This window comes from Suncus etruscus, chromosome 6 (assembly GCF_024139225.1).
Source record: "Suncus etruscus isolate mSunEtr1 chromosome 6, mSunEtr1.pri.cur, whole genome shotgun sequence".
Lineage (NCBI taxonomy): Eukaryota > Metazoa > Chordata > Mammalia > Eulipotyphla > Soricidae > Suncus > Suncus etruscus.
In genome coordinates this window covers 3650138-3676272 of record NC_064853.1, presented here as the reverse complement: position 1 = coordinate 3676272, position 26135 = coordinate 3650138, and the positions used below count along the sequence as shown (strand labels likewise).

Genomic DNA, 26135 nt, shown 5'->3' with positions numbered 1-26135 from the left:
CAGCTCAGTGTCACTCTGTGTGTGTGGTGGAACTGGGCTGGTCTGCCATGTTGGGGAGTCATGTAGTCATGTAGCCTGTCTACACACAGACAGGCAGTGCTTTTGGTTCCAGAAAATCCATTTATTTCTTGGGGAGGGACAGAGGGCCCCCAGTGTTGCCAGTGTCCACTGGGACCACACCTGGCAATGATGAAACTTGGGGTCCCAGCATGCAAGGCACATGCTCCACTCCAGAGCCATCCTGTCTTCTTTGCCACCTCTAGCATGGTGGGAATTCGGGGTCATACTGGTTGGGGTAGGCCAAGGAGCTGTTCTGAGCCAACTGATGGCATTAATTTCCTTTGGGCTCTTAAGGAATGAAAAATAAGGGTTCTGGGAGAGCATGACCTTTGGGGGGTGCACCTACCATGAACCTGACCCGGTCCCACTCCGGGTTCCACAGGGTTCCGGACCTTCTCTAGGTGCAGCCTCGGAGTGTGTGGAACCACTACAGTGTTCCAGGGATACCCAGCTCCACAGGGACTGAGGGGCACTGAACCTGCCTGATATTGAACCAGGCTAGTTGGCCAAGAATTGCTGGTGGGCCCTCCTGAGCCACTTGGAAACCCCCCTTCCTGTCCCCCAAAACAGCAAAGAAGAAATATGAGAAAAATAAAACCCACATAGCAGGGGCTGGAAACTTGCTACCCTGGAAAGTCCCTGCAGGTTATGTAACCTTTGAGATTTAAAATGATACTAAATTCCATGTTGTGTCCAGGAAGTGGGGTCCCTTGCATCTCACCAGGAAAATGGGCCCCATAGGAGGGCAAATGGGGGTGCCTGTAGCTGAAATCCCAACACTGGTACAAGTATCATCACCCTTTGCCTCTCCATCTCTCCCTCCCACCCTGTAGCCCCAAGAGGCTGGTCTACCCGTCCAGTACCCCATGGCCCCGCTCCCCATCTCCCAGGAGCAGTGAGGCCCCCATCCTCCCATACCCAGTCTCCCCCAAGCCTCCTGATGGACAGCAGGAAGTGGGCAGAGACAAGTGGGCCTGTGAGTTTCCTTTACGCTCATCCTCAACCCCAAGCCAGGACCCCAGAAACCCTAATAGGAGATTCCATCATCCATGACCTCTGAGGTCCGTTCCCCCCAAAATGAGGGAGGTGGAAGATAGCACCAAGGGGTGATGGGATGGGAGAGCTGGAGCTGCTTCACCCCCAGTGAACACGGCTCTTGTCTCTAGCCTCCTCCTGAGGGCACAGGGTTGCAAAAACAGGGTTGCAAAAAGGGTGTCAAATGCTTCCTGGCTACTGGGGTGGGCAGATTATTCTCAATTCAGGGCTGGGGGATGCTGGGCTCTGTCTCATGGTGGGGGGGGTTTGCTTCTGGGTGGGGCTGACCCATGTCGCTGAAGTGACCAAATTCCCCACCTGTGTTGTCCCCCATCTCAGTATCCCCTGCACCAAATTTGGGGGCTGTTAGGGAGAACAAAACAAGGCTCAGAATGGGGGACTGGATCCCGAGGTTTAGCCTACCACAGTGGGGGCCTGACCGGAAAAGGCTTGCTCCCATTGAAAGAGCAAATAGCACATAACTGGCCACATGGCATACTTCCTTCCCGATCTTCCCAGCTCAGCGGTGCTAAAGGGTGGCTGTGGGCAGGAGGACACCAGCACAGAGCCTGCACCCTAACTCTGCAGCAGGCCCACACTGCCCTCAGGAGCTTGGGCCTAGCAGCTCTCAGCTCCAGCTAGCATTGCTGCTTCCTAACTTAGCTGCTTCTGCTGTGGCCTTTTCTGCACCCATCCCGGGTCTGAACAGAGACCAAAGCCCCTTTCTTGAGTCTTCACGCCTAGGTCCCCACATCACCGCCTCCCTGCTCGTGAACTGTTGCTCTGAAGGTCAGACCGAGTTGCCAGGTAATAGGGGTGACAGGGCTCTGGGACATGTGAGGTTCAGGCATTCGGGACCACATAGTGTGGTGGTAGTGGGGCTGTTCTAATGTGACCCGGAAGGCAGACAATGGCAGGGTATGGGCTCAGTGTGTGAATGTGTGTGTGTGTGCTGTGTTCAGATGGGCAAACACGTATGTACTGCATACCTTGCTGAATGGGAACATGCATGTTTGTATGTGTGTGCACATACATGTGTGCATATACTTGTTTTGTCCTATATTAAATATTACCCCAACAGCAGAACAGCATCCGCCATAAAAGGGGTCCACCCCTTTAAGGAAGACCTTTAATTTTGATTGGTGGCTGGGCCTATAATGTTTCCCCAAAGCCCCCCAAAAGAATCAGGAGAGAGAGGTGTTGGCAACTGGAAGAGGCAATTGGGGTAGCAATTCACCAAATTGAACTGTTTCTACCCCTGTGTTGTGGCTTTTTTCCCTGATTTGGAAGACCTTTGGTTACCTTTGACTGCCTTCCTTCCTTCCTTCCTTCCTTCCTTCCTTCCTTCCTTCCTTCCTTCCTTCCTTCCTTCCTTTTTTGGGGGGGTTGGGCCACACCTAGCAGCATTCAGGGGTTACTCCTGACTCTGTGCTCAGAAATCACTCCTGGCAAGCTTGAGGAACCATACGAAATACCGGGGATTGAACCCCGGTCCATCCTGTGTCAGCCACATGCAAGCAAACGCCCTATCACTCACTGTGCTATCACTTCACTCCTGGCTGTATCCTTTTGCTTTACATCCTATACCTGCTCCTTTTACCTGGCCCTCAGTCTGACCTCACCTTGGCCCCAAAACCATCTCATGCTTCCTCTTTTTCTCTCTCCTGGCTTAGGCGTGTGTCACAGGCCCCTGGGCTTCTCTATTAAAAAAAAAACTGAACTATTTTGTCAAGTTTTGCCTTCAAGACCCCTCACGGGGTCATTTCTGGCAGCTTGGTTCTGACACACACACATGTGCAGAAAATGGGTCTGGCTCCTTTAGGCCCCACAGGAGCTAGATGTGCTCACTGTTCTCCCTCAGAGAATATTCTGGAAGCCTGCACTGGGCAGGCCATCAGACCAGTCAGAGATAACGACTCATCTGGGAGGGCTAGTAACACACATCACCCCTGGTGTGGTTGTGGGGTATAGGCCCTCACTCCCTCACATCCTCCAGTCTCTCCATCTCCCTGTTCCCAGCAGATGCCGTGGGGGCTCCTGCGTGCCTGGGCCTGGCCCCACTGTCTCCTCCATCCCCCCAAGTGAGGGGCCATTAGTTTGGGTGGGGGGGCAGTGTGTGGTGGGGTTTGCCACGGGGCTGGCTGCTATTTCATGCCCGGTTAGCTGCTAATGCGCTAACGACAATATCATTCCTGTTCCCAACAGGGCCTGTTTGTTGTCTCCTCTTTTAATATGTGGCCTAAGCGTCCACATAAAGAACATCATTTCTAACAAGGCTCGCTCGGTCCAGAGGCAGGACGGAAGTGCGGGCGGCAAGCGAGGCCCGAAGCTCTTCCTTCTGGAAGCGTCGACCACCCAACCCACTCCCCCTCCCGGCCAGGAACGCCACCGAGTGAGTTCTGTGCACGCAGGACTGTTGCAGGGAAGGACACTGGCCACGAGGCAGGTGGGGGGCACTGCTTAGATTCTGGCTGCCCCTTAGCTCACTGGGGAGGGGGGCTGGTCCGGTGCCAAAGTTGCCATAGTGGTGACTCCCTTCCTGATCTCCCACCATGCTCCATCTCCCGGCTCTGCTCCTGGTGACCCCAATAAGGCCTATGACCTGGCCAGAGGCTCGCAGCTGCCTCATGTGTGCAAATGGGGTGTCCTGGGGTATCTTGGGGTGTCTCAGGGTGTCCTGGTGTGTTCCAGGGTGGTCCTGGAGTGTTCTGGAGTTTTCCAGGGCATCCTGAGGTGTCCTGGGAATATTCTGGGTGCCCCTGGGGGTCCTAGCATAACAGGGTGTTTTGGGGGGGTCCCAGAAGGTTCTGGGGTGTTCTGGGGTTTTTCAGGGTATTCTGGGGTATCCTGGTCATGGCTGGTGCTGAGCCACACTTAGTCACACATCCTGGCATCACAAATACCACTAGCCACATGAAAATGGAAAGGGCAGGGCCAGAGAGATAGCATGGAGGTAGGGTGTTTGCCTTTCATGTAGAAGGTCATTGGTTCGAATCCCAGCATCCCATATGGTCCTCCGAGCCTGCCAGGAGCGATTTCTGAGTGTGGAGCCAGAAGTAACCTCTGAGCACTGCCGGGCGTGACCCAAAACAAACTAACAACAAAAAAACAAAAACAAAAACAAACAAACAAACAAAAAACACAAGAAAATGGAAAGGGTCCAAATGCACAAAAGCATTGCCAGAAGCAAGGCCAGTGTCCAGCCCTGGGGCAGAGAATGCTGTTGTGCTCCTGGCCCCACCTCTGGGTCCCTATTCCAGGAATTCCCACTGATGTAGTCTCCCCTGGAGGGGCCCTCAGTGGAGTGAGGCCCTGCCCGAAGCCCTGCCCATCCTAATGTGAGCCCCCTCACCCCTTCATCATGCCCCCATTCTCCCAATTCTCACCTCCACAGCCCCATCCTGGTTCACAGTCCCTGAGTTAGACACGAAAACTGGAAGGGGAGGGAGGTGTCTCATGCCTCCTGGTAAGACTGTGCTGCAGTGACCCCTGACCCGGAAGATATGCAGAGACCAGGGTGCCTGAGGAACTTCCCTTTGTCCATCATCATAAAGCCCCCTTGTTAGGGGTTAAATAAACCACCATAGCATAATTGGACAGTGATGTGCTCTGTGGGGTAGCGGGAGAAACCTTCAACACCACCTTTAATAGCCTAAAATCATGGGATTCACATACACAGAATGATCCAAAGAGGCAGGCAGAGGCAGCCTCTGAGCTCAAGTGAACCGAGGGACCCCAAGATCCCTCCTGGCAGCAGAGGCCCGACCCCCAGCTCCACACGATGTGCAGAAGCAAGGTGCTGTTTATGCACCCCAAAATGGGTACAATGTTGTCTACATACCCCAATTCAGTCTCAACCTCTATCTTTGTGTCAACACAGCCCAGTCCCCAGAGTGAAAGAGAAAATTGGGGTGTGTGTCTCCATGACTTCCCTGCTTGAGAGCTAGCGGGACCACAACACTTGCACCCCGACTTCCCCAGCCCCATGGGCAAAAGATGCACAAGATTCTCCAACACACCCCAAAGTACAGCAACCACCAAGCATCCCCCTAATAGCAGCGTCTCCTCTCCTTGGTCCCCCGGGGGAGGGAGAAGGAAAAGGGCAGATTGACATTAAGGGATGGAGGACCCCCTATCTCCACCGAGATGAACACCTCCTCCTTTTTGCTCATTCTCCCATGGTATCTCTCAGTGTACCCCAAGATCCATGGAAATATAATCCTGGGGACCCAGGCGTCCCCTTCCAACTGCCAACACATCTGGAAAACATCTCGGTTTCTGTTTGGGTTGAATTGGGTTTCAGGGAAGACAGGGCCAGGGGGGCCTACCACCGGCTCTTGTCAGCCTCATGCTTTCGACCTGGCCGACAGCACTTGTGAGTTGGGGGGACACCCGGCCAAGGGCGCCTCATCTGGCCGCTCGTTACCTCCACTCCCTGGACCTTGAGCTTCATGTGGTCTTCTCGGGTGGTCTTGCCGTCTTTCCTCTTCTTCCAGCAGTAACCATCCTTGCGGTATTTGACCTTCTTCCTGTTGTAGAGGATCATGGATCCATTCTGGGGGCTGTAAGCGACACAGGGTTAAGTTACCAAGAGGGCCCAACGGAGGGGAAATTTATGAACGCGGCAGCCGGCCTGCGTCTCTATGGGGAAAGCAATATTCCGCATTTGTGCCGGCACCATTTTTCACCTTTTATGGCGGTGCTCTGAATTCTCCGGGTTTTACGGGCCGGCTAAGATCTGCCTGCGGATTTGGGACCTAATGAATTAAGTGTGTCAATGAGAGGTTTGGAGAAAAAAAAAAAAAACCAAGTAATCTCCACCATCTGATCAGGAAATACAACATGGGGGGGAGGGAGGAGGAAAAGCTGGGGCAGGCGGGCACAGAGCCCAGCTGGATGGGTGGGGGTCTGGGTTGCTCTTCAGTAGGAAGAGGAGACTTCGAATAAAGAAGAAATAAAAAAGGACCCGTTGGCACAAGGTGACTGTGTTAAGAGAAAAGCCCAGATAGGCAGGGCTGGCTATGAGGCCAGATGTTCCGGACACAACGCCTGCTATCAGGTGGTGTCACGACCCCCCTCTAGCTGGCTGAATGCCCAGTGCCTGCCCACATGCCCCCCTCCAGGTGCGAGGGCTCCAAGAGGGGGCTCCATGATCCAGATCCTGACCCCTATCATCTGAGAGGCCAAACAGCAAAGAACCCCAATTCTCCCCACCGGCAGCCAGGCCTCAGTGCAGAGAGCAGGGGACACAGTTATACGTGGTCTTGAGGGCACTGGGGTTTGAATCCCTTAGAAGAGAGGGAAGAATTCGATGCCTGCTGGCAGCAGGGGCATCTGGAGAGCAGCTATGGAAGCATCAGGGGCAGCTTTAGTGGGATGGGCAGATGCCAACTGAAAGCCCCCTGCAACATTCCAGCAAGGCTCCCCTCAAAAGCTGCAACTGGGGAGACTCATATGGGCCTCTATCTTCTCTCCCCACTGTTGCCAGCACACTTGGCAGTGCCAGGCTCAGAGAGAGAGAGGGAGGGAGGAGGCAGGCAGAAACTCCCACCACACTTGACTTGAAATCTGGGGTGAGCTGGCCCGCCCCCCCCTTCTCTCTCTCCCCACCCCCATAACTTATAGACCAGCCATGTGGCTCCCCCCAAGACTCCACGGTTCACAAGCAAATGCCTCATGTCAGGCAGGTTTCCCCACAGTTTTGGCTGACTAAATCCATCCCAGACAGTGTCACACCTGTCACAGCACTGTCACCTGTGCGGCCTGTCACAACATGTCTCCTGTGGGGCTGTGACAAAGTGTCACCTGTGGGGCCAGTCCCACTGCTGTCTGTCACCTGCAGCCCTGCCTCCTGTCACCTGGCTGGCTTTGCCTTCCCACATGGCCCTCTTTCTCAATGATCAGGAGGTGGGGTATGGCACCCACACCTACCTCTGCCCACACCAGCCTGACCTCCAGACTGGGAGACCCCTGACTGGGAGGCTGGTGCTCAAGGAATGAGACACCTCTGAGGAGGGAGATGTACCTGTCTGAGAGAAACAAGGACCCCATAGGAGTGGTGGGGACCCCTCCCCGGTGCTCAACTGGCTCCCATGGGCTCTAGAAACTGGACAAGAGGGGGCGCCCTTGCTCCTCCTCTGATCAAAGCAGGTGCTCAGGGACCTCAGACCGACTGGCCCCCTCATGACTGGAGTCTCCCCAAGACCCCATTGACCACAGAATCCAACTGCACCCCCAATAGAACCTTCTTCAGGGATCCTCGCTCCATATTCCAAGAATCTGCCCGCCCCCTCTAAGCAGGAAATAAGATCACAGGGGACCCGAGCGTCCAGTTTAATGGCCCTAATGAATGGAACTGCCACCTTCATTGGCACTAATGAGCAGCCTAATTGTGTCCACCCCACTCAGATCGCATTCAGATTGGTCTCTGCTCTGCTGAGTGAGGAGTGGCCCTCCAGAGGGGACCCAGCCAGCAGTAAGTAGGATCCCCACACCATCACAAGTACCCCTGGGCTGCCATGGGAGGAAGGGGTCTGTGTGCAGCACTGCAGGGAAACGTCAGAGCAGGTCCAGCTGGCATGGGATTGGGGGGCCCATGGACCTTCTGGGGCAGCCTGAGAAACACGGGAGATGGGGCGCAATGAGGAAAGGGGTGAGGGTGTCTATAACATATGTGTAGGGGTAATGCCACCAACTCCCAGTATTCATGTCCAGGTCCACAAGCAAGACAGCTGGCACATCTGCCACTATGGTCAGTGACCACAACTACATCCATGACCATGTATGTCCATGACCACATCCATGACTAAAACTATGTCCATGGCCATGTCTTTAGACCACATCCATGATGATGTCCATATCTAAGACCACATCCATGACAGCATCCATGCCTATGACCATATCTGTGACCGCATCCATAGCTCTGACCACGCCCGTGACCAAATCCACATCTAACCCCACACTATGACCACATCCACAGATAGGATCACATCCATGACATCTCCATCCATCTCCATGCCCAAGACCATGTCCATGCCTGGTCTTGTGAAGGGAATGAGGCAGCAGGCTTCAAATGGAGTCATTTAGGTTAAGCCCTGTGTCACTAGCTGGGAACTGACAGCCGACGAGACCACCAGTCTTAGAGCCGGTTCTGTGGTGGGTGACATGGTGGAAAGCTGGGCAACTTTCACACACCTGTGTTGAGGTTTTTTGGACCCCCCCATATGATCATTCCTGGAATGTCCTTGGGGAGAGGCTGAAGAGGTGACCATTGGGGAAGACTCCAGGGAGAAATGAGAGACCCCAGGACAGCTGCAAGAAACCCAGGAGCCCACAAGAGTCAGCTTCCACTTCCTGCTGACCGAAGGGCTGAGGTCAGTTACCTTCGCAACTGAGAAACTACAAGTCAGCAGGACCAAACGAGCTCCTGGCCAGGATGGAAATAAAAAAGAGCCACAGAAATAAATGCTGCAAATGAGAAAAGCCAAGAAGCAAAGGCAAGATTCAGGGATGTAATCAGTGAACCGAGCATAGGGCGGGCCTGACCAGCCAATACCATCTTCTACAAAGCCACCATGTTTCCAAGAGTAAGGGGCATGGGGAAAGCTATGACCTCAGGGAGCAGAGAAGAAAATCCCCTGAGCTCCCCTTACAAAGGTGGGTCTGTATACAGCGCAGTGGGCAACTCAACTCCAGTGGAGGGACCGAACTGGCATCAGTGATCCTGGGACAAATGTGGAGGCGTGGAAGACAGGATTAGCCTCAATCTCTCACTAGTGTGACATAAAGTTCTAAGGTTTAAATCTCAGAGATTTCATGCAAGAAAGTCATGAACCCAACAGATACACAAATTTCTCCACACCCTCCAAGTGGAAAATTCACTAAACCACATTCCTGATGCAATAGCAATAGGTGAGAGACAGGCCTAGACACATACCAGCCCATTTCCTCAGCGAGCACTGTTTCAGCCCCTCATTGGAAATGCATGAGGCACTCTCTGGATGGTTCAAGTTGTCTCTGAGTTATAGCGAGCCTGGCCTTTCCCTAGTGACTAATGATGGAAAGAATCATTTCATCTCTTTATTAGCTATCTGTAGAGTTTCTCTGGTGAACTGTCTAACTCCTTTGCCCATTTTTGTGGGGGGACCAAACCCCAGAAATTCTTGGCTCTGCACTCAGGAATCACTCCTGGTAGACTCAGAAGACCATTTGGGATGTCGGAGACTGAACCCAGGTAAGGGTATGCAAGACAAGCTGTATATCCCTTTGGTCCCTTTTGCCCACTTTTTTAAGGGGAGAGCGCAAACACAGTCCCCCAATACCACAAATTATGCAGTTGAGTTTCCCACATTTGGGGAAATTGCAGAGGTTAGCACATCTGGATTGCAATGGGTAATACTCACCCTGGGAAAACCACCTTTGTGATCATGGTATTATGATCTGACAGGTAAGTATTCTTTTGCCCATTTTTAATAGTGTTATTTGTCTTCTTTAATTTTTTAAAGTTCTTTTTTTAAATTGGTTTTTGGGGCACACCTGGTGGTGCTCAGAAGTTATTACTGGCTCTGTGCTCAGAAATCACTCCTAGCAGACTCAGGGGACCATATGGGATGCCAGGAATCAAACCCAGTTCCATCCTAGGTCAGCAGTGTGCAAGGCAAACACCCTAGTGCTCTGCTATCACTCTGGCCCCTAAAAGTTCCTTTTTAAAATCACCACAAGATACAGAGTTAAACAGTTGTTGATAGTTGAGTTTCAGCCAATGTTCCAACACCCATCCCTTCACCAGTGTACATTTACTGCCTCGATGTCCCTAGATGCCCTCCCATTCCTCCACCTACCAGCCTGCCTCTATGGCTGACACTTCCTTCTCTCTCTCTCTCTAAGAGTTCTTTATATAGGCTCTGGAGACAGTCTTTATTATGGATTTGTATAAGATTTGCAAATGTTCTCTCGAAGGCTACAGCTGGTCTCTTTCTTGATGGTGTCTTTTAAAGAATCACAAAAACGAGATTAGTAAAGTCCAGTTGATCCATGTTTTCCGAATTGTGCTTTTAGCACCATCTCCAAGGATTTTATTCTTTCCTGAGGTCACAAGAATCTTCTCTGACAGTATCCTGTTGGCTTTGACATGAAGGTCTACGATATACTATGTGTGGTGTGAGGTAAGGGTCTGTAGGGATCAGACACATGACCCCAAGCCTGCACTATCTGTTTTTCTTTGAATCACCATGAGATATGTGATTACAACATTGTGGATGGTCGAGTTCAGTCATACAATGTCCCAATACCTGTCCCTTTACTGATGTTCGTTTCCTGCCAACAATGGACAGTTTTCTTCCCAATTCCCATCACCCTCCCCTAGCCTACCTTTATGGCAAACATTTTTCTTTTCTCTCTCTCTCTCTCTCTTTTTTTTTTTTTTTTTGGTTTTTGGGTCACACTCGGCAGCACTCAGGGGTTACTCCTGGCTCTATGCTCAGAAATCGCTCCTGGCAGGCTCGGGGGGACCATATGGGATGCCAGGATTCAAACCACCGTCCTTTTGCATGCAAGGCAAATGGTCCACCTCCATGCTATCTTTCCTGCTCTCCTCTTTCTCTTTCTTTATCTCTCTCCTCTTTCTCTCACTCTTATTCTGCCTTTTAGACTCTGATTTGCAATGTTGTTACTGAAGGGGTAACCTGCCTATCACTTTTCCCTCCTTTCAGCACCCAGTTCTTGTCCAGAGGGATGATTCCCAACTCTCATTGTCCTGAGGGTCCCTTCTATTCCCCCCACCCACCCTTGTGGCAAGCTTCCTGCCATGTTTTTCTTTTCTGATTCTTAAGACTATCCATCCTTTCTCCTCCTGCACCGCTTTTGCCCTTTTGCTGTCAATAAATCAACAATATCAGGCTTGGTTTCTGGACTTCCTCCTCCGCCTCGTGTTCTGTCTTGATGTCAACACTGTCCGCTCTTGACTGTTGTAGCTTTAGAGTCAAAATTGAAACCAGGAGTTGTAGTCTGGGGCCGCTTCCAATTCACTATTATTTTTCAAAACTGCTTTGGTTATTTTAGGTTCTTTGTATTTGCAATAAAATTTTAGGTTTCAGCTGACAATTTCTCAACAACAACCAAAAGCCTGCTGGGATTTTTTTTTCTGGGACTGTTTGGAGTCTCGAAACAACTCAGAAAGAATTTGCTATCAACACTCTTAATTCTGCTGCTCACTTGGCCTCGCATCACAGACCATCGGCCGCTACTTCATTTACATAAATCCGTCCTTTCTCTAAGATGCTGAGGTTCGGTTTTTCACTCTGAGGATTAAATTTATCCTGAGTGTATTATTCTTGTGGATGCTGTTGTAAATGAAGGTGTCTTAATTTCCCTTTTTTGGATAATTCATCTCCATTCAATAGAAACACGAATGAATTCTGTATATTGATCTTGTATCTTCAACCTTGCTAACCTCATTTACTAGTTCCAGTGATTGTCTTTCCCCACTTTGGTGTTTTGGGCCACACCTGGCAATGTTCTGGGGTCATTCCTGGCTCTGCATTCAGGCATCACTCCTGGAGGTGCGCAGGGTATCCTCTGGGATGACAGAGATTGAAAATTGAAGCGAAGTTGGCCACATGCATGGCAAGCGCCCTACCCACTGTACTATCATTCCAGCCCCTAGTGATTCATTCTGATTTTATTTTATCTTTTGTTTTTGTTTTTTTTTGGGGGGGCACACATGGCGGCACTCAGGGGTTACTCTAGCCTCTGCACTTAGAAGTCGCTCCTGGCAGGCTCGGAGGACCATATGGGACATTGGGGATCAAACCAGAGTCCGTCTTGGGTTGGCCACATGCAAGACAAATGCCCTACTGCTGTGCTATCACTCTGGCCCCCTGGTGATTCTTTTTTTTCTCAGATTCTTTAAGACGTTCTATATATACACCAAGTAATCTATGAATGAAGACAGTTTCACCCCCTCTTTTCTATTTGGAATTCCTTCCATTTCTTCCCCCCCCCACCCACAACCTCCTTCCATTTCTTCACCTTGCCTTATTGCATAGGTCAGTGCCAGACATGTTGGGGTAATATTTACTGGAGGACAAGAGTCAGGGTCTCCAGCACAAAACTGAAGAAAAGTGGGGAGAATAAATGGCTCCTCTTGGTCCTCGTTCCAGAAACATTCCTGTTCACACTGCACATAGATGAACTATAGCAAAGACAGGTTATAATTACTTGTGCGTAAAGCAACCCTTCATGAGTGTCCTTGAAGTGACCCCATTTACAATGAAAGGGACCATGAGAACATCAATAAAGACAGGGTAAAGATGCTTGTTTGGATGAATTCATCATGATCCCCAAAGCAACAAAAAGCTAGTTGGAGAATCTAAAAATATTTTTTTTCTTTTTTTGGGGGGGGGTCAGGGGACAACCAGTGGTGACCAGAGTGGCTTACTGCTGGCCCTGCTCTCAGACTCGCTCTTAGTTGGGCTCAGGGACCAACCCATATGGGATGCCAGGATTGAACCCAGGTTTGCCACATGCCAGGCAAGTGCCTTAGCCACTGTCCTATCCCTCCAGACCCTCTCTATTGCAGTATTTTTAAAACAAAGATGAGGAGCCCAGAGAGATAACAACACAAGTGACTTGTCTTGCATATGGCTGACCAAGACTGTATCCCCATCATTGCATGTGGCCCCCTAGCACCGCCAGAAGCGAGTGATCCTTGAGCACAGAGCCATGAATAAGCAAGCCCTCAGCACTACTGGGGGTTGTGTGGCTTCAAAAAAATAAAAACAAGTTTCTTAATAAAATATTTAATAAAATAAAGAGAGGAAGTAAGATGCAAGCATTCACCAATTTTTCCAGCGTATTTCTCCTAATAAAATATTTAATACAACAAAGAGAGAATGTAAGAATCAGGCATTTCCCCAACTTTTTCAGTGTACTTCTTCTTTGAGTTATTAAAGAGCAAAAGAAGGAATTACTAAAAAGCTGCCTTGCCAATGAGGAGAATGAAATGGTTTTCATATTTCCCTTTCCCACGAATGAACCTTTGTCTGTGGTAACCAGTGTGACAGAGAAGAAACAACCAGACACCAGACACAGTTTGTCCCCTGAGTAAAGAATGTTTTCCATTGCCTCTCCCAGTACCCATTAGGAAAGGGGGAACACTTGACCTTATTCATAGCACCCAGTCTAACTATCCCTGAGAAGTCCCACAGAGTCACAAGGCAAAGGGCACCTCGGGTCCCTCAAGGACCTCAAATCTTTGATGGGCTCCATGCATGGGAGAGTCAGAGAGACTGTACTGAGGGTGGAGACACATGTGTGAGAGACTGTAGCTAATCACCTTAAGCACACACCCTGTTTTAACACTCAGAGCACACACTTTGCTTTCCCTCATCCCTTTATTCTGTCTTTCCTAAACCTAGAAGCACACACCCTTTTGTCACCTCTCACACCTTATTCAACTGGCTGGCACAGAGTCCCACCTTACCTTCCCCTAATATAAATATCCCTTCCCCACCTACAAAAATGGACCTGCTCTTCCAAAGAGGCTGAAGGATGTTTCTTTGTGATCACTCTGCTCGACTGGGATCTGACCTCACCAGTAAGTTCAACATTTTTGGGATCCAACTTCAACAGCGTCATTTACAAGAGACCACGAGACAAGGCCACCAACTGTAGCAGGTGACCCAGGCTGGGCCACCGAGCCGGGCACAGGACGCTGGGCAAAGAGCCAGGGCACGGAATGACGCTGCATGTTTAATCCTATTCAAGGTCACCGCTGAGGTTTCAGAGCCACTGCCGGGGCACGAAAGTCTTTCACTTTTCAAAGACAATTTAGAAATCCACACTGAGCTATTTCCCAGTGACTTGACAAGGTGTCTCATATCATCTTCCAAAGGATGGGTGTGTGGGGTGACAGGGATGGGGGATGCGTGGGGACGAGGCTGGCTTCAGATCAGTCAGAAGGGAGAGTGGGCGGAGGTACCTGCTGGGGAGTGAAGTCTGTTTACTCTGGAGATGTTTGAAACCTTCCGTAAGAAGGTGGTGAGGGGAAGATGGCCCTGGGTTTGGGAGTTGAATGCCAGGATGCATTTGAATTTTATATGTGAGAAGCAAGATTGCTTTCATTGAAATTTAGTTAGAAAGATGTGAGGGGAGACAGTAGAAACAGGTGAGCGAAGAAACAGGGAGAGAAGTAAGATGCGCACTGAAGGGGGAATTTGGACTTGAAGACTAAACAGGTTAAATCACAACCCATTTCCTTCCAGGCTGTGAGACTTTGGGAAAAGTACTTACCCTCTCTGTTGCCTTGGATGGAAGGGGCTTGGGAAGCTACCTGCTGAGGACTGCACGCTCCTCATGACGAGTGATGGCAATGTCAGGAGGGCTTAGGAAATGAGGATATGGTGATGGGGGACAGCTAGGACCCACCCCGTGTCTGACTCCAAAGCCCTCCAGGCACTCAAGCTCCTGACATATCTCAGTGTTCAGAAGAAGTGCTGAGAAGAGGCTACCTAAGTGGAAACAAAAGGGGCTGCGTGGGCATAAGTGGTTGGGTGTGAGTGAGTGGTTTGGTATATGTGAACAGTTGGGTGTGTGGGTTGGTGTGTTCGTGGTTGGGTGTGCGAACAGTTGTGTATGTGTGAGTGACTGGGTGGGTGTTTCAGTGGTTGGGAGCGTGAGTGGTTGTACATGTGAGCAGTTGAGTATGTGTGCTGTTGGGTGTGCACAGCTGGATGTGTGAAAGATTGGATATGTGAGTGGTTGGGTGTGTGAAAAGTTGGATGTATAGTGGTTGGGTGTGTGAACATTGGTTCACATGAGTGGTTGGACATGCAAGTAGTTGGGTGTGTAGATTATTGGGTATTTGAATAGCTGGATGTGTGAGTGGTTGGGCATGTGTTAGCAAACAAGAGTTATGGGGTAACTAATATTCCGACCAAGACTGAGCTGAGTCCCCAAAGGCACCTCCAGACACTGCTCTGGGCCCTGTGTCCACCTCAGTCTGCCACATGTGTACCCACACTAATCAGGTGCTTGACTTCGGCTCTTCCCTTTCCTGCCCAAACCAAATATTTCTGGGTCCCTGACCAGCATGAGCCATTCCCTGCACAGGGGTACAAAACTCTGATGCGTGAGCTAGAGACCTCAGGTGCAGGGGTTGGTTGACCTCCCTGTCTGGCCTCCAGAGAGCAGGACAGCGTGGCCAGATCTGGGCCTGTCCATTCACCTTGGCTACACATTGTCCAGGTTTGTCCCTCTCTTGGAGAGCAGAGTGGGGTGTCCTTCCCTTTGAGAATAGGGGAATGTTGGATTCCAGAATAAACCAGATAGCTTTGAAACTGCCCCTCCTCTGACATCCCACACCCAGCAAACCCCCTTTTCCACTGTCCTAAGTCCCATAAACCCAGCTAGTGGAGGACAGTCCTCTGCTAAACTTCAAACCCCTGAGCCCCAAGTCACCCCATCCCAGGTGCAGACAGAACCCACTAGGCTCATTCCTGCAGGCACCAGAAAACAGCAGGCCCGTCTACACAGCGGCTCTGCCCTCTGGGCTCGCCTGCACCCAGGTTCATGTAACAGCCACACAAAATGACCAGAGCAAATGCAACCACAGTCACCAGAGCTGCCATCGCGCTGAAAGACCCAGGACACACGTGAGGCCGCACCCAGCACCCCTTCTCATTCCCCCTACTCCCACCCTATACTCTGTCCTCAAGGACTGGGCCCAGAGACTACAGTTTACTTGCTCTAAGTCACACAGCAGGTAAAGATTAAGCTAGCTCCCAACCACTATACTATCATTCCAAATGTCTGCCAGCCTGGGGGTGCCGCCTCAGCACCCCTTCACCTTCCTGATAATTCTCCATTCTGACTAGGCAGTAGGGAACAGTCCCTGCATTTCTCTCTCTCATACTTGCAGCCAGATTGGCTTGAGGGTGAGTGCATGACTGGCCCCCTGGGACACCAAGGAGCACCCTCCCCAAGCCAAGGCACCCCAGAAGATCCCCCTGAACTATCTTCCCACTTAGCGTTTCCTCTGGGTTCTGTCTGTGGAAGGATCTGGAAGCAAGGGCCGGGCTCGGCCAGGCTGGAAAACCAATTGCTTTCCCTAATCAATTCCAGCTGGAGCCATCGAATCGTCAGGACGACGAGAAGGTAACAGCAATTGGCTTGATTCGATTAGCTCCTTCTCGAGAGGTCTGAGCCCCGCTTTCTTTTCATTAGAACCAGGGCAAATTGAAAATCTGAGCAGGAACAAATGGTGAGGGGGATTTACAGAGCCCCGATTCCCTGGCGAGCCTCGGGGTGCAGTGATGTGCCTGGGATGTAGGGGATGGCGGGGCCCAGAATCTGGTGGCTCTATCCAGCTGCAAGCGTTGGGTGTGGTTGGTGCAAACACTGTAATGTGGGGGGGGTGTACTCTCATCTCCTGGACACAGAAAGGGGGGGGGTAGGAGCTCTCCAATGTCCAGAAATCAGAGGCCGAGGGTCTGAGAAATAGCATGGAGGTAGAGCGTTTGCCTTCCATGCAGGACAGTGGTTCGAATCCCGGCGTCCTATATGGTCCCCAGAGCCTGCCAGGAGCCAGGAGTAATTCCTGAGTGCCACCGGATGTGACCCCCCCCCCAAAAAATCGGAGGCTGAGTATGGTTCCGAGTTATTGGGTGCCTGCTGGCTACTAGCCAGGGCTGCCTTGGTTCTGGTGTTGCCTGCTAGACTCTAGGACCCGGGCAGAGCTGCAAGGCAAGGGTGAGCTAAGCATACAGGAAATGGCCCTGGGCACAGCGGGGCGCTGCTAGGGTGATTTCTCTGCACCCCAAACTGTCCTCTGACCCTCGATGATCTCCACCAGCATCTCCTACAACGAGCAGAGGCGCTGGGACTTGGGGGTGCAGGACATAGCCTCTGGGGCCCAGGAGATCGAGGAGGGAAAGGAAGAGACCAAGGGTGCAGCAAGAGTTTCCTGCTGTCCCACTGGCGCCCCCAGGCTTGACTTTCCCGGCTGCTCTCTTAGATTGCAGGACGCACATATTCACAGGAATAACCCTGTGAATCTGCAGGAGATGGCGGGTCGGCTCCTCGAAGGGAAGTGCGGTGTCTGTGGGGTGCGGTGCTGGGCGGGTCGAGGAATCTGACCATCAGAGGGAGAGGCAGACACATGTCCTCTGCACCGGTAGGGACCCCAGACAAAGAATCTGGCACTTCTGTCCCCCACTTTCAACTGCCAGACGACGCCTATCACCCTAAAGGTTGTGTGTGTGCCTGTCCCCACTTCCTAGCTGGAATCAGCTTTTCTCCAGAAGATGAGGGCCACCTTCAGTCTGGGGGAGGGGAACAAGGTTTACTTTCAAGATGATAAAGGAAGCGAAGCTGATGGAAACTTCCTCAAATCAAAGATACTCTTAATGGTCACTTCTTCCTCTTCCATCTCCTCTTCCTCCTCCTCTTCTTCTCCCTCCTCCCTTTTCCTCCTTCTCCTCTTCCTCCCCACCCAGATTCCATGACTATTAGAAGATAAATAGGGGTTGCATGGTAGCACAGTGATAGGGCATTTGCCTTGCATGTGTTGACCCAAGACAGATGCGGGTTCGATCCCCGGCATCCCATATGGTCCCCTGAGCCAGGAGCGATTTCTGAACGCAGAGTCAGGAGTAACCCTGAGCGCCGCTGGGTGTGCCACCCCAATAAAAACAACAACTAAAAGAAGATAAATAGGCAGAGAAGGGCAGAGGGAGGTCACTTTCAGGGCCAGCCCCCAAAGGAGCCCCTCGACACTTAGATAAAACCGTTTTGTTTTATTTTGTTTCGTTGTCTTGTATTTTAGGTCCATGCACAATTTGCTCCAGCAGGAGAGCAGACAGGAAGCTCCCATGCTCCCTGGAAATCTCTTTGGTATCTTCCACCTGTCCACCTGACTGCAGGGGTGCCCGGGGCAGTGGCCGGACTTGGAAATGCGCCTGCAGGGTGCCCAGGCCAGCAGGTTCCAGCCAGCCTTTAGTTGCCCTGTACTGGGGGAGTGGTGAGACAGAGATTTTGGCTCCTGCCTTGGTGGGAGGGTGTGGGCGGTTCCCCCTCTCCCCCTCTTGTGCGCCTCAGAGGAAAGGGATGTGCTTCGACCTGATGAGGGTTTTGGGGAACGAGGTTCTTGGGGAACTTGGATTTTGAGGAACCTTATTTTTTGCAAGGATTGGGCCATACCTGAACGTGCTCGGGGGTTACTCTTGGCTCTGTGCTCAGGAATCACTCCTGGCGGGGCTTAGGAGACCGAATGGATGACGGGAACTGAACCAGGTTGGCTGCATGTGGCCAAACGCCCTTCCAGCACTGCATTGCTCTGGAATGTGCTTGTTAAAGAAACTTGATTCTGACAAGAAACTTGGATCTTGGGAAATTTGGGGTTTATGGAATTTGAGTTTTAGAGAATTTGGGTCTTAGGGAATTTGAATCTTGGGGATTTGGGATTTTAGGGAACTAGATTCTTAGGGTACCTCCATCTCCTTTCTTTTCCAGTCATTTCCAGACCCTCCTCCAGAAGGCAGGAAGGAGCCAGGGGTTCTTTTACAGGCAAAGGGGGTGTGGAAGCCATTGCAGGTGCCCCTGAATCTCTGATGGGGTTTAAACAGGGTTGAGAACAGGGGTAATGTGCAGGGGTCACCTAAAACCTCAGACCAGCCATGTGCACTGAGATGGGAGGGGTGCAGGGGTGAGTTCGCAGACCCCGGTGGAGGGAATAAAGAAAGAGAAGGGGTCTTCCAGCCTGAGCCTCAGGGCTCTCAGGGGACAGGGACATAGAAGATGGGATGCCAGATCCCCACGCTTCCTGCTGACTCCCCCTGGGCCCACACTGTCCCCTCTCCCCTGCCGAACGCAGACACAGTGCCAGAGTGTGAGGGCGGAGAGAAGGGGCAGCTGCTTCCAGGGTGGGGGGCTTCAGGAAGGTCCATCCCCCAGTTGTCAGGCACAGTGTGAAGGTTTTTGGAGGGGATGCATGGGGCATCACCCTTCTCCAGTCTCATAAATCAACGGCCACCCGCCCCAGGCCGGGACGCCCCTAATCGCGTTACCGCAATATTAATAAGGCAGCTCATGCAGCTGGGCCCTCGAAATTGTCACATAAAAATTTGGTAAATGTCAGGCGCATCATTTCATCGGAGGTGACGGCTGAGTGCGGGGAAACTGGGGGCTGAGGCAGGTGGAGGCGGGGTGAAGGCTGGGTTACCCCCGCCCCCCCCCTCCCCTCACACTTTTCATTCCCACTCCGGGGTCCCTCACCTTCACAGTGCTCAGGACCCCAGATGGTACAAAGGTAGGACAGGCTGAGAGAGCCTGAGAGAACTGAACCCCTCACTGTCTCTCCATACCCTCACTGAGGTGGGGGACCCCCCCTAAATCTAAGGCTACCTCCCAAGTCACTGGATAGACAGACCCACTTCCCCAGAGTCCAATGGACCCCTGAGGATGGGGTGTGGGTCAGCCTTCTGCAGGGCTGGCTGTGTTGGGGGCATTTCCTCTACCCCTAAGTGAACCCCCACTCTGGCGGCAAAATACAGGGAATATGGGGCAACTCTATGTTTCTGGGTATGGAAAGCTCCTGGGGGTTAATGCAGTATGAGAGGGTCCCTCTTCCTGTCCTCTGTCCCGGGGAGCCAGAGGGGGTTGGTGAAAGTTGGGGGAGAGTCAGTTCACCCAGGCTCTGTTCTTTGCCCAGGGGTTCTATGGAGTTGATAGTTTCAGGACCAAGCATGTTCTCAGAGGATACCCCTCAGTACACCCCACCATCTCCGAGGAGGAAAGGGTCCCCTAACATGTACACAGGCGTCAAGGGGAGAGCTGGAGGTGGATCACAGGCGGGACTGGTGGGGAGACCTTTCACTGGAGGCATTATGGGGGCTGCACCCCCAAAGGGCAGGATGGGGTGGCACAGAAGGATGGGGAAGAGGGGACCTACACCGTGGTCCCCACTGCCCTCTTCCCTCGAGGCACATTTGGTCGGTTGATGTCAAACCCACAGGCACCCGAGCCCTGAAGGGCCTTTCTGAGTGTGGCTGGGGAGCAGTGTGGGAGTCCTTGGGGGGCTCCACACCTAACCCTACCCTGATACCTGGAGCTTTCATGAAACTGCACTGTCTGACCCACTCACAAGGGCTGCTTTGCCACTTGGCCATGGAATCACAGACAGGGAAGGGGTGTCCTTGAATCTTCCCACTGCCCAAACTACAAATTCTTTGGGTTTCGATTTGGGACCACTCCTGGGGATACTCCTGGCCCTGCACTCAGGGGTCACTCCTGCAGGCTCAGGGGTTTTATGGGATGCTGAGGATTGAACCCAGGTGGGCTGTGTGCAAGGCAATTGCCCTCTCCATTATGCTATGACCCCAACCCCTGTAAGTACAGCTTTTTTTTAGGGGTTCACACCTGGTTGTGCTCAGGGCTATTCCTAGCTCTGCACTCAAGGATCACTCCAGGGGACCTATGGGATGCGGAGGATCGAACCCAGATTGGCTGCATGCAAGGCAAATGTCATCCCTTCTGTCCCATCTCAAACTACAGATTCATTTTTTGTTGGTTTGTTTATTTTGAGGCCACACCCTGCAGTGCTCAGGAGTCACTCCCGGCTCTTCACTCATAAATCACTCCTGGCAGGTTCGGGGTTTTATGGGATGCTGGGGATCATACCTGTGTGCAAGACTAGCACCCTCCCCACTGTGCTATCATTCCAGACCCTCAAACTACAGATTCTTTTTTTTTTTTTTAAACTACAGATTCTTTTTTTTTTTTATTTATTTTTTTTTTTTGGTTTTTTTGGGCCACACCCGGTGACGCTCAGGGGTTACTCCTGGCTATGCGCTCAGAAGTCGCTCCTGGCTTGGGGGACCATATGGGATGCCGGGGGATCGAACCACGGTCCGTCCTAGGCCAGCGCAGGCAAGGCAGGCACCTTACCTCCAGCGCCACCGCCCGGCCCCTAAACTACAGATTCTTAAAGGAACCACGGCTGGTTCCCACATGACCCCTTTGGAGAAGGTTTGGAGCCTTGTTGGGCGTGACACCCTGGCCAAGTCATTATCTTTTTCCAGGAAGGAATGGGGAGAAGCTTGACCACCATCATGGTACCAGGCAGTGTCCCCTGACTTCCTGGGTCTGAGTCTGTACCCATGCAAGAAACTCATCCTTCCATCCATCCATCTTTATATCCATCCATCCATCCACCCACCTACCCACCTGCATTCATCCTCCCATCCACCCAAACATCCATTCATTCACCCAGATAGAAGTACAAGAATGGTTGGATGGATGGATGGTGGGAGGACGGATAGATGGACACATGGATGGATGGATGGAAGGAAGGATGAATTCCAGCAGCCTGCAGAAATCTCCCCCAAAGCACTAAAAAACAGGCATCTGCCTGAACTGGAAGAGTAACCTGGGTTCCAGCCACTCTAGAGCCCCCCATCTTGCCAAATGAGGCCAGACGGGGCCCACTATGGAGGTGCCTGCACCCCCAGGAGGAAGGAAGGCACGGCAAAGTGTGTGCTCTCAGGCTACAAAGAAAGGAGTGTGCTCACATGTGTGTTGGGGTGTCCAGTGGGCATCCCCCCAGTGCCACAGTGAACGTGACAACTCTGATGGTCAGCAGCTGTCAGTGCCCCATCACCCAGTGGTTGTGCTGTTGGGGACCCTCAGCTGCTTCCAGCCTCATCTGCCCCTCCAATCCCCACTGCTGACAGAGTAATGCTTGGTTCTGTTTCCCTTCAATCCAAGCACAGCACCGAGAGCTAATAAATACATGAAAATTAGCCCAGGAATGTATGAGATTAAAAGCCGGGTCTATTTGCATATTCATGAGCCGAGTGAGGTCTGCCGAGCACCTTAGGGAGCCCCAGGTTTAGCCAAGCGGGTCTCTGAGCACAGCCCCAGGCAGACCCCTGCATCCAAGAGTCTCTGACCAGCTCTCCTAGCGACCACTTTGCATCATTATTTTTCATGCATCTTCCTCCCTCCCTACACTCTGGCAGGGTGGGGTGGTACCACAATGGTGGGTGCCAGACCAAGGAGGTGCCATGGTTCCCCCTCTAGGAAGCCATTCTGAGCTTGTGGTGCCCAGTTCGGGGACCCTATGATGCCTTTCCCGTGGCCCTGGCTCTCTCTGCCAAATGCCTAATGCCTACTCCAACACACACATCAACACACCCACAAACATACACGTGAAGAAAGGAAGGAAGGAAGGAAGGAAGGAAGGAAGGAAGGAAGCAACCCAGGAAGGAAGGAAGGAAGGAAGGAAGGAAGGAAGGAAGGAAGGAAGGAAGGAAGGAAGGAAAAGAGAGAGAAAGAAAGAAAGAAAGAAAGAAAGAAAGAAAGAAAGAAAGAAAGAAAGAAAGAAAGAAAGAAAGAAAGAAAGAAAGAAAGAAAGAAAAGGAAGGAAGGAAGGAAGGAAGGAAGGAAGGAAGGAAGGAAGGAAGGAAGGAAGAAAAAGAGAGAGAAAGAAAGAAAGAAAGAAAGAAAGAAAGAAAGAAAGAAAGAAAGAAAGAAAGAAAGAAAGAAAGAAAGAAAGAAAGAAAGAAAGAAAGAAAGAAAGAAAGGAAGGAAGGAAGGAAGGAAGGAAGAAAGAAAGGAAGGAAGGAAGGAAGAAAGAAAGAAAGAGAGAGAGAAAGAAAGAAAGAGAGAAAGAAAGAAAGAGAGAAAGAAAGAAAGAAAGAGAGAGGGAGGGAAGGAAGAAGAGAGGAGGGAGGGAGGGGAGGAGGAAAAGACAGAACATATGGGTGGCTGGATAGAAGAATGAACAAATAAATGGGTGGTGGATGGATGAAAGGATAGGTGAGTGGATGGTGAATGAATAGAAAGATGAATGGATGAGTGAGTGGATGGATAGATGAATGGTGTATGGATGGATGATGGGTAATGGATAGACAGATGGATGAGGAGATGGATATTTGGACGGATAGATGGATGGATGGATGGATAGATGGATATCTGCCACAAACATGCGTCACATGACCGTACTCACCATAAATCACACCATATGCATGATAATGTTCACAGCACATATGGTCACACTACACACATGATCACGATCCTGTACACGACCCACATGTGTGTGACGGTGTTCACCATATAGATGACTGCATTTGCCACACAACATGTGCATACATGATTGCATGCAGCAACACACAATTGTGCTTCACACCACACGCTCACAAGCTCACCCATACATGCCCTGTGCATACATGACTGTGTAGACCTCCACATGAAAAGACGCTGCAAAAAAAAAAAAAAAAGATGCTGCAGCATGAGCAGTTGGAGTCACTGTCCAGGGGCCAGAAGTGATGCAAACACAAGCTTCCCCCCCCATGCCACCACCTGGGAAAGTGGGTGCAGAAATCCTAATTCCCCACACAGCCCCCCACGTGGCACAGGTCAGCAGGACGAGAGCAGGTGCCGCCGGTGTCACTGCAGAGAGAAAAGGGGGAAAATCCCACCAAAGCTCACTCCAGCTACGCCCCCTCCCAAAAAACAGAACCTCTGAACAGAATTCCAGGCTGGTGGGAAGGGGCCTGGAGCTAAACCGAGAGAGAGGCAGAGGGGGGAAGAGTTTGGGGGTGAAAACACCCCCAGAAAGAGCAACATCTTAGGAGGGAATCCTGAGAACGAGAGATATGGGGTGTGCTACAGGGAAGGGGCTGTGTTCAGAATAAGAGGCTCCACACAAAGGGGTGCAGAGAAAGGGGAGAACGACAGGGTGGACATGCTGGGATCCCACGAAGTCGAAAAGTGTCTGATTCAAAACCTCTGGCCACGCAGAGGCCAGCAAGGAGCCTGCACTCCACTACACCAACAGCAGAGGGAGCCTATGAGCTGAGTATTCCTGGGAAACCTTGGCTGAGACCAAGACAGACACAGACAGACAGACAGACAGACAGACAGACAGACAGACAGACAGACAGACAGACAGACAGACAGACAGACAGACAGACAGAGAAGAACAGGAATTTTAAATGTTCTCGTGAATGATCTGCACTCATCTGCAGGATATAAAAATAACATAGTTGTCTAACTCCAAATAGAAAAATTAGTATTCCCAGAGCCCAGAGTTGGTCTTATGGCAGGATGCATCATGGGTAAGGACATCCTGTTTCTAGGCTAAAGGTTTTTCCTTTCTTTGTTCTCCAACTTTTTTGCAAAAAAACCCTGCAAAAACTGCCAAACCCCCCCCCCTTTTTGTTTTTTCTTTCTTTTTTTTTTTAATAAGAGAAACTTTTTAATTTTATTTTATTTTATGGGCCACACATGGTGGTGCTCAGGGGTTCTCCTGGCTATGTGCTTAGAAATCGCTTCTGGGGGCCAGAGAGATAGCATGGAGGTAAGGCGTTTGCCTTTCATGCAGAAGGTCATCGGTTCGAATCCAGGCATCCCATATGGTCCCCCGTGCCTGCCAGGAGCAATTTCTGAGCACGGAGCCAGGAATAACCCCTGAGCACTGCTGGGTGTGACCCAAAAACCACAAAAAGAAAAGAAAAAGAAATCGCTCTGGCAGGCTCAGGGGACCATATGGGATGCTGGGGTTCAAACCCAGGTCAGTCCTGGGTCAGCTGCTTGCAAGACAATCATCCTACAGCTGCATTATCTCTCCAGTCCCGGTTTTTTCCTCCTTTTTATCTTTTAAATAGGGGTGCCTGCTTTTTTTTTTTCAGAGAACCTTGGGACTCCAATTACTTCGTTTTACCTCATATTTCTGTATTTTGCTATAAAATTAAGAAGAAAGGGGGAACAAAAAGGATGGAGTCCAGAGTCCAAACACTCTCAGTTGCATTGGTGGAGAAAAAAAAGCCAGAACTAAATATCCAAGCCAAAGTCAACAAAAATAGAATCAAGAGACCCAAACTTTCACAATCTAAACTTAAGTGGGCCTGTTACACTGGCAGGCCGGGGTGCAAGGGCTATGATGGTATTGCATGCACTCGGGATCACTGGTGGAAGGAGGTCCACACTGGTGGTGGGAAGGGCTCTGACTTACTGTATATCTGAAATTCAACTATGAAAGACTTTGTAGATCACAATAATTTCAATAAAATTAAACAAAAAAATAAAAAAGCATAAAGCTCATTAAAATGATCCAGTTTTTGCTAAATAATAAAAAAAAAAACATAGTGTGAGAATAATACCCAGAAACAACAGAGACAAGAGGGCCAGGAGAACAGGTTTATGGTAGGAAGCTTTTCACAGAGATCGGGGAGTGCAATGAGGACAGAGAAAGAGCACTAGGACAGTGAGAGTTGGGAAGGAGCACTCGGGACAAGAACTGGATGCTGAGAGGAGAAAAAGTAATATGCATGGTACCCCTTCAGGAACCGTATTACAAACCACAGTGTCTAAAAGGAAAAAAGAAAAAGAAGTGTGTGTGGGGCCGGAGAGATAGCATGGAGGTAAAGCATTTGCCTTGCATGCAGAAGGACGGTGGTTCAAATTCCGTCATCCCATATGGTCCCCTGAGCCTGCCAGGAGCGATTTCTGAGCATAGAGCCAGGAGGAACCCCTGAGCTGCTGGGTGTAACCCAAACCCTCCCCCCAGAAAAAAGAAAATGAAAAAGAAATGTGCCACAGAGACAAGCTGGGAATGGGCAGGAGGGAAAAATGGAGAAATTTGTGGTGGGGAGTGAGTTCTGGTGAAGGGAGGGATGCTTGGATGTGGTACAGATGAAATTCTATCATGAACAACTTTGTAGCTGTGAGTCTCATGGTGATTCCATAAAAAAAAAATTAATTCGTACACACGTTAAAAATAGAAAAAAGGAAAGAAAAAAATCGAGAGAACACAAGTGTTCCAGCCGATGAGAACTAGTTCCCCTAAATTACAACCTCAGAGCAAAGGAAAGAGGTACTGCGTGACGCTGAAAATGGAATTTAAAACCTCACAGCAGCCGTTGTAAAGAAAATCCTCAGTCTCAAAATCCAAGAGGAATGACAAGGGCAGGAGAGTGGGCAGTTGGCAAACTTCTCTGTGTATGTCTGAAGTGGAGCCGTGATGGAAAACAACCAGGAATGAA

The 26135-nt window shown here is 50.8% G+C and overlaps 3 protein-coding genes and 1 non-coding gene across 8 annotated transcripts in view; 1 reads left to right on the top strand and 3 right to left on the bottom strand.

Moving 5' to 3' along the window:
* THAP3 (THAP domain containing 3) overlaps window positions 1-26135 on the bottom strand; it is a 432757-nt gene that overhangs the window by 39131 nt on the left and 367491 nt on the right. The gene's annotated exons all lie outside the window — the stretch shown is intronic.
* ERRFI1 (ERBB receptor feedback inhibitor 1) overlaps window positions 1-26135 on the top strand; it is a 731587-nt gene that overhangs the window by 366350 nt on the left and 339102 nt on the right. The window lies entirely within an intron of this gene.
* CAMTA1 (calmodulin binding transcription activator 1) overlaps window positions 1-26135 on the bottom strand; it is a 552305-nt gene that overhangs the window by 258511 nt on the left and 267659 nt on the right. For all 5 annotated transcript variants that reach the window (XM_049775266.1, XM_049775269.1, XM_049775270.1 and 2 more), the window contains one exon: window positions 5522-5657. In XM_049775266.1, the coding sequence (XP_049631223.1) occupies window positions 5522-5657 (136 nt within the window). The remainder of the gene's footprint in view (window positions 1-5521; window positions 5658-26135) is intronic.
* On the bottom strand, window positions 9385-9549 carry LOC126012737 (U1 spliceosomal RNA). Its single transcript, XR_007497144.1, has one exon. It is a non-coding gene; the product is annotated as a U1 spliceosomal RNA (small nuclear RNA).